Source organism: Bison bison, unplaced genomic scaffold (genome assembly GCF_000754665.1).
Source record: "Bison bison bison isolate TAMUID 2011002044 unplaced genomic scaffold, Bison_UMD1.0 scf7180017864472, whole genome shotgun sequence".
Classification (NCBI taxonomy): Eukaryota; Metazoa; Chordata; class Mammalia; order Artiodactyla; family Bovidae; genus Bison; species Bison bison.
The window spans coordinates 10,705,817-10,717,141 of NW_011495033.1; the positions used below are offsets into that span (position 1 = coordinate 10,705,817).

At 41.1% G+C, this 11,325-nt stretch overlaps 1 protein-coding gene across 3 annotated transcripts in view; it reads right to left on the bottom strand.

Moving 5' to 3' along the window:
• Positions 1-11,325, bottom strand: part of AATF (apoptosis antagonizing transcription factor) — a 108,248-nt gene that overhangs the window by 55,019 nt on the left and 41,904 nt on the right. For all 3 annotated transcript variants that reach the window (XM_010861549.1, XM_010861550.1, XM_010861551.1), the window contains exons 5-8: positions 10,029-10,143; positions 8,181-8,382; positions 7,482-7,646; positions 5,864-5,947 (exon numbers count right to left, since the gene is read on the bottom strand). In XM_010861549.1, coding sequence (XP_010859851.1) covers positions 5,864-5,947; positions 7,482-7,646; positions 8,181-8,382; positions 10,029-10,143 — 566 coding nt within the window. The remainder of the gene's footprint in view (positions 1-5,863; positions 5,948-7,481; positions 7,647-8,180; positions 8,383-10,028; positions 10,144-11,325) is intronic.

Here is an 11,325-nt window from a genome sequence, read left to right on the forward strand (position 1 = left end):
TTACAGTAAAGCTTTAAGGAGCTACATACACTGAATATAATTCAAAAACAAGACGACACCAGGCCCAGTTTGGTGAACAGGTAGTGCCCCCTTTTCTAAAGTGCCAAACTCTTCGCTGGAGTCTACTCAAACACTGCTGGAATCCTGTGTCTAACACTTAACCAGCTCACACTGGGTTTAACATGAGTATAGAAAAGGCAATTTTGGCCACATATTTGCCTAGTAAACTACCACGGGACCACTTGCATTTGAAAAGTTTCTTCAATGGTTTGAGGCCAATTCTTCTTTCTTTCCTAGCTGGCTCCATCAAATGGAGCCTGTTTTAGGCTTTGTTCTGAGGTTTTACCTTTGTCTACACGAAGCAGTAGAACCAAAGTCATGCTCCGGTGTTTTTTTAAAGCAAGAGAACTGAAAGAAATGAGGGCCAGGCGTGTGTGCCTTCCCTTGACGCTGCTGTTTGATGAAATTTCTCGACCTTGCATTTAAAATGTGGCTTTTGTGTGTGCAGGCTCCATAATAGCAAGCCCACACTAGCTATCAAATGCCAATATTGATACTATCTTTGGGACTAAACACTGACAGACAGACAATGGAAACACAGAAACTAGAATGTATCTCAAATAAAATTCTTGTATAGATTCAAAACATAATCTTGTAATTATTAAAACTGGGGTTTAATTAGACATTGATATTGGTTTGGGGTTTGTTTTTTCAACTCCTTTATTACATCTTAAGAAACCTAACTGATTAACTCTCTGCTCTAACTTCAGCCATAATTTCAGTTTTCAAAATTATGCACTTCATATATACATCCTCTCTAAAGTCACCAAGAAGATATACATGTAATAAATTTTATCAAACTTTTAAGAAACACTATCCACATCTCAAATAGCAGCAACATCTCAAAGTCAAACTAAAAATGAAATACTGCTCTGAACAGATCTGTTTTCCAGCAACAAATTAAAAGGAGTAGGTTCCAATCAGACTTTAAAGCATATTCTCAGCCATCAACCGAACCACTGGAAAGACACATGCCAACAAGAACACTGTATGGCCGTTAACCATAGGAATGGCCTTACACATCCCTTATTCACACTACAATCTAAATGCATACAATTAAAGCTACCCTATCAGCCATCCATATTAATCACTCACCAATTTAACTAAAGTAAACCACCGTGTCAGAAAGCTTGCCTCTTCTCTATTTCTTAACATTATCGACTTTTAATAGTTCACTGAATTAGTAATTACTTGTTTATGACATTATCAAATGTCTTAGACACATATGTCCAGCATGTGGCAGGGTCAGCTATAGACATGTCCTGATGGCAGATGAAAGGAAAAATTTAACCCATCAAAGTGGTCATCAAAAGAACAGAATCTATTATGTCTTTCTCCAGCTGCTCTTGGTTAAATTCAAAGTGACAGGACAAACCAAATCAAAACTAAACAGAGTTAGAAGCAACATATGAAACCCTAATGAACCCTCAGAAATCCAGGTATCGACCCGTCAATATCTAAGCTCAATTAGTCCTTCCAGAGCAAAATACCTCACGAGGTGACAAGAAACTAATTTGAGGTCTCGGCTATGAAAAGAACAAACCCAGTCACTTGCCAGGGCGCCACCGCCAGTGAGGCCGTGCTCCAGGGGCCACACGCCGCAGCTGAAGCCTGTACACTCAGAGCCTGTGCTCCGTACCAGGCGCCACCTCGAGGAGTCCACACACCACAACTGGGGAGCAGCTCCTGCTCACTGCAACTAGAGAAAGCCTGTGGGCAGCAATAATTAATTTAAAAAAAAATTTTTTTTTAATGCTTTAAAAAAAACTCAGTCACTTTATAGTCACTTTATAGCTTATTGCTAAGTACAGTCATAGCTCAACCTGGGAATCCTGGGAGGATGAAATGAAGACATGAGTCAAGTACCTGTCTAATCAGTCCAGGAACTGGCACGTTACTAGTGTTCAGTAAACATTAGTCCTTCCTCCATTCTTTGAGAACTCAGGCCTATCGAGTCAAAAATCAACTTTAAATGGCAATATAGACAACATATCTTAAAAGCTGCTGCTGCTAAGTCTCTTCAGTCGTGTCCAACTCTGTGCAACCCTGTAGACAGCAGCCCACCAGGCTTCCCCGTCCCTGGGATTCTCTAGGCAAGAACACTGGAGTGGGCTGCCATTTCCTTCTCCAATGCGTGAAAGTGAAAAGTGAAAGTGAAGTCACTCAGTCGTGTCCGACTCTAGCAACCCCATGACTGCAGCCTACCAGGCTCCTCCATCCATGGGATTTTCTAGGCAAAAGTACTCGAGTGGGGTGCCATAGTCTTCTCCAACCTTAAAAGCACTTAATGAAAAAAAAAAAAAAAATAAAGTTGCAAACGGGATCATGAAAATGAACAATAGACACTGAAAACATGGCCCTTCCTTCATGGTCATTTGTAACCTTCATATTTTATGAAATAATCTCTAGGGATGAACTCTAACAACACCTGAGCCAGATGGGAGCTGATCCCACCAGCAAGTGAGAACTCAGCAACGTTTGAAGCCTGTCAACAGTTTCCCTCCTAAAATCGTCACCACTGGGCACACTCTGAGCTTTCAGCAACTCCAAACAAATCAGGAACACAACTAGAAGGTTAATTGTTTTCATTAAAATTGTTAAGAAACCAGGAGTTCAATAAATCATTTGCCTTCAAAGGGAGAAAAAAATTACTTTCTAACACAACATAATGTTTCTTCTGGTTCTAAGAAAATGAAGCTCAGTTATTTACAAAACGAAAAGCATAATACTATAGTGAAGTCTTCCTATGGCTCACAAATGTAATATTTAAGAAACAAAGGTATGGGAAGAACAGGGCTTGGCCTAAAAAATCTTGGATAGAGTACTAGTATGTGACTTTCAGTAAGTTACTTAATGTCTCAGGGACTCATTATTGTGAGGTTCTTTTCAGCTCAAAAGAAGTACCATTACAGTATCTGATACTCTCCAGTCCTCTCCCTACTCCATATGTATTTGCTTATACATACACATACACACTCTCATGTACCTTTATTAAATAACACAGACATATTTTTTAAGTTGTAGTGATTTAAGGCCCATTATGAAACAAAGAGAGTGAGAGTGTATGTATTCTGACCCTGAACACCATTCTCAGTGGTGAGGGCCATTTACACAGCCTCGAGACACATGACTTAACCAAGTAAGCCTTTAAACCCTTACAATGAAACATTAAAATTCAATGTGGCTATAATCTCTTCCTTACAAAACATGGACCCAAAGAGTCTGGCTTCAAGTATGGTTAAAAAAAAAAAAAGGCGAAACGTTATTATATTCACCACCAAGCTCTTCCAAACAACCCACCGCATCAAAAAACACAAATGAAAACTCACAGCCCATTGTAATACATTGTACCACTTCTGAATGCAACACTTAGCTCAGGCTTACTACCCTGACAAATAAAGGAAAGCACTTTATGAAGCCAATTTAATTGGGAGGTGACAGAAAACATACAGCCATTTTCTTTAGCCTTATCATTGAATTGGCTTCAGCTCCAATCTCTGGTAAATCCCACTCAACAGAAGAAATTAACCAGGTCAGCAGAACAGGTGCTACGTTGTGTCTGTCAAGGGCCTGGCATCACCACAATTACTTGCACACAATGAAGCGGTAATCTTTACAGATCATCTCTCCCAAGAAGCATATTGGGGGAGGGGGAGGAAAACTGAAGGCAGGCGGGGGATGGGGTTGGGGGAGGGGAAGTGGGGGGGTAGTTCGAAGAAGAAGAGGAATAGGAGGCAAAGAGAAAAGGCAAGAAAAGAAAATGAATGTGCAGCTGCCTGGCGGCTCAGCAGATGTCGACTGTGATGTACGAGGCTGGGATAAGCTGTCGTAGCCTGCTGCCAAAGAGTGGTAAGTGATTAAAGCCTGCACACTTCTAAGCACCATATTTAGAATCTGCGGGGTTTCAAGCCTTGCACCCATTCCTTGCTGTGCTGCCAGATGTTGGCAACTGGTCCAGCTCCTACTGACTGTGCGTGGATGGCAGCAGTTGGTGCGGCAGCAAAGCAATCTGGAATGCTTCCGGAGATGCTGTACATTCACAAGTGTCACCCATCATTCACCTTTACAGAAGGCTGAAACAACTCCAATTTGCTGCCACTTCCCTCTTGGGAAACAGCCAAGATAAAGTTGTGCCTGGCAGCCCCATTTGTTTCACTCAGGTGTTTCAGCTGCTTCGCTGACCTCTATTAGTTTAAGTTTTAATTTAGATTAACCCCAGCACCCCAATTAACCAGCAAGGGGAAAAGCGAAGATGTGACTAGTCATAACTGAAATCAGAATTTATCGAAGTTAAAATTATTAATTGGGATGAAGGGCCAATCAAGTAATGCTATTTCTTTTTAAGCAGACCTCCAGGCCAAAAAAAAAAAATCTTTCAGACTAAGGATTGCCAGTGGAAGCAGCTTCCCCCAGTAATTTCAGTTTATTTCATTAGGTCTATTTAATTTATGATGCACTTTCTATCGAACAATGTACACTTCAATTAATGAAGACTGGAACATTTTGGATTGTCTCCCATGATCTCACACATTCACACAGCATTAGTATCCCATGTCAGGTACTCTCTTAGACAGTCTAGAGCAAAACAGAGTTCCCCACTCTTCTGACAAATGGACATTATAATAGAAAAAAAGGAAAAAAGAATCAAGACCTCTGACTGGGAACACCTGGGGCCACACACCAATCCTCTTGCCTCCACCCTCTCATCATTACTTTTAAGATGCACAGCAATAATTTTATGGAACATCAGAGTGAGAGTGAACAGCAAGATTAATTTTAAAATATCTCTCTCTCTTTTTTAGGGCAAAACCAGAGGTTTCCTCAATACAGAATCACTTTTTCTACTTTCTTCACAGTGTAGTTTTCTGTGTTCCTTCCTTCATACTTCCATATACTACACAGGACCATCATTACAGCTACACCCCCAACAAGCATTTGAAAAGTCTTCCATAAAAGTTAACAAGGATCATTGTGACAAATAATGACTCAACCAAAACTGAACAGCATCCCTGACTCTCCAGAGCTAGAGAGGGGACAGCCTACAGCACGTTTCATTAAGATGTATGACTGATAAGAGACCCAGGATTAGAGGAAATTATTTTAGTTCTTTAGACTAGCCCAGATTTTAGTCTACCTAGATGGTACAACCGTCATCAGAAAGATCAGCACGACAGCAGATGGCAGGGGCAGAGCAAGAACAGGGGGAATGACTGTGAGGACACACTGAGAACTGGACTAGATTTCAACCTCTAGCAATTCCTTCTGTTTTCAAAGCACTACACTATTATTATAATCAACAGTGGCAGGCAACCTCAATATGTACCTAACTGATTTGAACATGCACACACACAAGGAAGTTTTAAGAGAAGAGATGTAATATGACAGAAGCAGAAGCACAATTCAAGAATTCTGGGATCCTGGCCTTTCAACCCCATGTCCTTACCTGCTAGTAACAGGACAAGAAACCAAACAAAAAATAAATCCTCCAGGAACATCATCAAAAGTGGCTGAGAGAAAATAAGTCACCTGATGCAAAGACACTGAAACTGTTCTACAGTAACTTACACTCTGTAACAACTAACAAAGAAGCTGTAGCTATTTTCATTTCAGGAGGAAAAATATAAAACCAAAGTAACACATCTAGAACTACACAGCAAGTCGATTCTGAGTACATGTTCAGAAACCCTGTCTGACTCTATCCTTCTAAGGTAAGATAGCTACCTTTAGGTCAGAGAATTCTATCAGGTGTCTTAAAATGCTAAAGCCTGATTTATAACAAAAGAAAAGAGTGTAAAAATCATACCTGGTGATAAAAGTCATCATCATCAAAGATTTCTTCATCCAAGTCCTTCAGGTGGGCATTGGCAGGGGCCTCAGGAAGGATCTCCTACATCAGCAAGAAGGAAAAAGTGAATCCCAATGAGGTTAACAAAGTAATGCAGTGACTATAAAGAATGTGTAGAACAGTAAAACCACTATCTTCCTTAAGATATAAAGAGCTCTCACAATTAAAGAACAAAAATAATGCTGTTGAAAAATGGGCAAAACATTAATAGGCACTTGACAGAAAAAACACAAATACTCAATGGTTATATGAAAATATATTTAATCTCATTCTAATACAAGCAAATTGAGATGAAAAAACATCATTTTTCATCTCCAAAACAGGCAATCTTCAGTAATGGAAAATACAGCAGCCTTTTTGAGGCAATTTTACAACATCTATCAGAATTTAAAATGCATATTCTCCTTAATATTTCCACTTCTAAACGTGTATCCACATGTTCACATAAAAACAAAAGCATATAAATGCTCAGGAATGTTTCTTATAGCACTGTTTCTAAAACTAGAGAAAACATAAATATCCACTGCTCAAATAAATTCTAGCACACATCCATACAATGGAATACGCTAGCCATTAGAAAAAATGAGGTAGATCTCTACGTAACAGCCTGGAAAAATATCTAGAATAATTCAGAAAGCTGTAAGATTGTATGTATAACTTATATATTTATACACACATATATATCCATCCCATTTAGTTAAAAAAAAATAGACAATTTTTTTTTGTTTTTTTTTGGCCATGCCGTGCAGGCTATGTGGGATCTTAGTTCCCCAACCAGGGACTGAACCCATGCCCACTGCATTGGGAGCATGGGGTCTTAACCACTGGGCCAAGAGGAAAGTTCCAAAAACCGTATTTTTATGAATGCATTATGTGTTGTGTGTGTGTGTGTGTGTGTGTGTGTGTGTAGAAAATACCTAAAAGCTTGTTACAACTATGAACATTGGTTAAACCTAAGGAGTGGAATTTTCAGACTAGGGGAATTTTACTTTTCATTTAAAATTCTTCTGAACTTAACAAATACATATTAAGTATATATTTCTATTATAAATAAAAGAGTTTCCTTTAGACAGAAGAATCTGCCTCTTCCAATTCTGGATCCTTTCCTGGAGCATATAAACATGCAAAGGAAAGTCTAAAGTACACACTCAACTCAATATTAGTGCTTCTAAAGAAGAAGCTTTAAAACTGAATTTTAAAAACTGAATTACAAATGCTTCCATGACCAGACTCATATCAAACTCAAAATTAAGAGAAGGCTATACACAAGTTAATAATAGCTTTATTCATTATTATTTTTTGTTTAGGAGAAAGAGTGGCTTTATTTCTTTGCCAGGCAAAGGGGTAACACAGTAGTCTAGCACCTCAAGAACTGTGCCCCAGTGGCTTCATTTTTTAAAAACTTTCCCCTCTGACATCATCTCAGTTTCTCAAACAAAGCAGTGCTTTTTTCCCCCTTTTCTTTCGTTTATTTCTTATACCCCAAGGAATACCTACAAGGAGGTGAGCAGATCGTCCAGTTAATTAGCCTCCTTTAGGAACTGCTCCTGTAATCACCATGCATCAGAGTCCTTACCGGCTGCCCTGGAAGACTCTCCGGGACAGGCTGGACTGCTGGCTCAGGTTTGCCAAGAACTCTGTAGACAGAACGCTTGGTCTGTGTCCTTCGAAGTAATCTTTCTTTGTCCATCAGAATATGATCGATCTGAGTCAAGATTGAGCGTTCAAAGGCACCAAAACCCTGCAACAATATCAACCAGTGTCAGATAACGCACAAAGTCTCTGCAGAAGCCAGCGACATTGGTTTCTATATCTTTCTGTGTCAGCAGAGAAACAGACAATCCTCTTTCCAGGAGGGGCTTTCAGTTAAAGGCTGAGTGGGTGAATGGCTGTGATTGTTCTCAGAAAAAAACTAAAAATTAGTCTTAAGCAGGTCACATTACTTTCCTATACACAGAGATTAACTTCTGCTCCTTTAATATTAATTGTGGTAAAATCCGTTTCTTTAAGGTATTTTGTTTTTCCAACACTTCCAAGGCCACCATTTCTAGACTTAAAACACTCCTCACTAATAAAGTTGAAAACCCACGCCTGAATGGTATAAACCTCAGTGGTAGGAGTTCAGTAAATTTTTCCACAGAGATGACGGATGACTACCACATCAAGGCATCATCCATATAAGGGAGCTGTAGCTCCCATTTCTCACAGCCGCTTCAGGTTGCCACGACCTGCCTCACACACTCACATACACACACACACAGGCACCCACGCTTGCCTTCCCCAGTTTTCCAGAAGCCAGCTTGGTCTTATCGTGCCACTTCTGGAGTGTGCGGTTCCTATAGACGGTGAAGTCGGCGAAGCGCTTCGCCATGAAGCTGGGGTAGTCCTCCGTCTCCAGCTTCCTCTTTGTCGGGCCCCTCCTCTGCGGCTTCTTCTTCTCTACGAGCTCTTCATCATCACTGGAAATCTCCTCTTCACTGGAAAACCCAGTAAGAGTCCAATGTAAATAAACGTTACCTGAGTAAAACCTAGGCCCATGTGCAGTCAGGAGTATTCCCTGGTGGCCCAGTGGCTGAGACTGCGCTCCCAAAGCAGGGGGCCCAGGTTCGATACCTGGTCAGGGAACTTGATACCACGTGTGGCAACTAAAGATCCCACGCAGCCAAACAAATAAATAAAAAAAAAAATTTTTTTTTTAAGAGTATGGCTTTTTTCTGTTGTAAGAGAGCATTCACACAGTCAAACAAAAACTTCTGTACTTTTTCAAATAAACATAAAAATAGGTGGTTTCAAAAATATTTTTAAAAGGTAAGAAAACCATAAAAGTAAATGAGGTTGTTAAAAACATTATTAGAAATGCACATGAACCAGGCCTATACTGTTATAGCAGGGTCTTTAAAAATTAAACACATAATCATACTTTTATGACCTTAATCCCCAAATCAATAAGGGGAATATGTCTCTCTGTAACCAATTGTTCGGGAAAGCTGAATAGTATTAGTTGAACCAAATGAAGAGAAGCAGAACGTGAAGAAAACTCAAAGCGATAGGCCACAGAACCCAAGCTAGACTGCAATGCCCTCAACCGCCAGAGAACGTACCGGAGCCTCCAGTTAGAACCAGCTGCACTCTATGGACTGCCGACCCCAACACACAGGAAGTGCTTCCTACAAGAGAGCTCCTCTCCTCTGTCCTTCAAACTAACTCAGTGGAAAGGAGTGGAGCGGAAGAGAAGTGCAACGGAAAACAGGCAGGTACCACTTGCAGCAGGCTCAGCCAGAGGGAGAGGTCAAGGAGGCGGGTGACCCTTCATCAGGTGTGATCATTTCAGGAAGGGAAAAAAAAGTTTATGCTGCTATTTTCCAAAAGGTTTCCACCAGTCAAAATAACTGCCTCTTCCCTTACTAAAAAGTCGATGGTTGCAACTGGCAATTCCATGTATGGGCAACAAAGGGCTTCGTAAACATCAATTAAGCATTCATACTAAAAATGTGCTTTCACCAATAATTTCACTAGATCTAAAAAACAAGGCAAGTTTGGGGAATTCCCTAGTGGTCCAGTGGTTAAGCCTCAGTGATCTCACTGCCAGGGCTCTGGGTTTGATCCTTAGTCGAGGAACTAAGATCCCACAAGCCGAGAGGTGCAGCCCCCAACCCCCAGAGGCAAGTTTTTTGCAGAAGCTTACAAAGGTAACTGGGCTCCCTAGGTGGCTCAGTGGTGAAGAATCCACCTGCAATGCAGGAGACACAGGTTGATCCCTGGGTTGGGAAGATCCCTTGGAGGAGGGAATGGCAACCCACTCCAGGATTCTTGCCTGCAGAATCCCATGGACAGAGAAGCCTGGCAGGCTACAGTCCACGGGGTCACAAAAAAGTTGGACACAACCTAGCGACTGAGCATGCACACATGCACAAACACAATTAGGCACAACTACACATAAAAATCCAAAAGATAATTTCCAATTTATATGCCATCCTGGCTACCAATTAAATGTGAGAGGCTCTTTCTATTAATAGTTTACTAACATTAAGAAGTCTGATATCTTCTGGAAGGACCTGACTTTATAAACAGTGGGAAAATATTCAGATGAAAAGACAGATTCCATAGTTCCATTCCTCCTTACCTTTCTGCTTTGGGTTTTGTCCCATCTACGAGATACCTAGTGTCTGGGTACTGGAAAAGCAACTCTTCCTGGAGATCTACCAATGACCTCAACAGTGCTTTAAGTGCCTTGTGACCTGGGAAATAAAGCAGGGAAAAGGAACAGTTAATTACCTACAGTGCTCCAAAGCAGGTGATGCCTCTGACGCCTGCCTCCCGAGTAGTACTGGCTGGGGCGGGAGAGGTGTACAGGACTGGCCGGGCCTAAGAACTCTCTGAAATGCAGAATTCCTGAAAGGAAATAATAACAGTGCCTACCTCCTAGAGTCCCTGTGGAGAACAGGCAAGGAAACATGTGTAAGAAACTTAAAACATCTGCAATAAGTTCTGAGTTCTTAAATTTACTAAGTTTGACAAAATCCTTCCTTGTCTGTCATCATAAGCAATCATTTTCTTCCTCTGGTGTTATCTCAGTTATCCTTCTACAGTTGCCTCTTGGATTATCCCTTTATCAACTGGCTCCTTAAGTAATACTTTCTCTTTTCCCCCCAGAAGCACAACTTAGTCCTAGGATTCCTATCACCACCACCTCCCTTCCCTGAGAGATCTTCTCTGCCTCTGGTGTGAGCTGCCACCTCATTCATTTGGTCTCTCAGTGTATGCTATGCTATGCTATGCTAAGTCACTTCAGTCATGTCCGACTCTGTGGGACCCTGTAGATGGCAGCCCACCAGGCTCCCCCGTCCCTGGGATTCTCCAGGCAAGAACACTGGAGTGGGCTGCCATTTCCTTCTCCAATGCATGAAAGTGAAAAGTGAAAGTGAAGTTGCTCAGTTGTGTCTGACTCTTGGCGACCCCATGGACTGCAGCCTAACAGGGTCCTCCGTCCATGGGATTTTCCAAGCAAGAGTACTGGAGTGGGGTGCCATTGTCTTCTCCGCTCTCAGCATATACCCTTATGGAAAGTTCCTGTTGACGAACACACACCCAAGTTAATGACTTCCTGTTCGCAATACAGTGATTGCTCTGTATCCTCACGGGATTGGTTCCAGGGCCTCTCCCGCTGAGTAGCAAAAATCCACAGATGCTCAAGTCCCTTCCTTATATCAAAGGGCCTAATTTGCATATAACCCATATAACCTACCCATATCCTCACACATACTTCAAATCATCTCTAGATTACTTATAACAACTAGTATAATGTCAATGTTACGTAAATTGTTGTGAATATGATACAAATACTGTGGAAATGGTTGTCAAGAGTGCTGCAAATTTTCGGAACTTTCTGACATTTTTTTTTCTTTCTTTTTCTTTCTTTT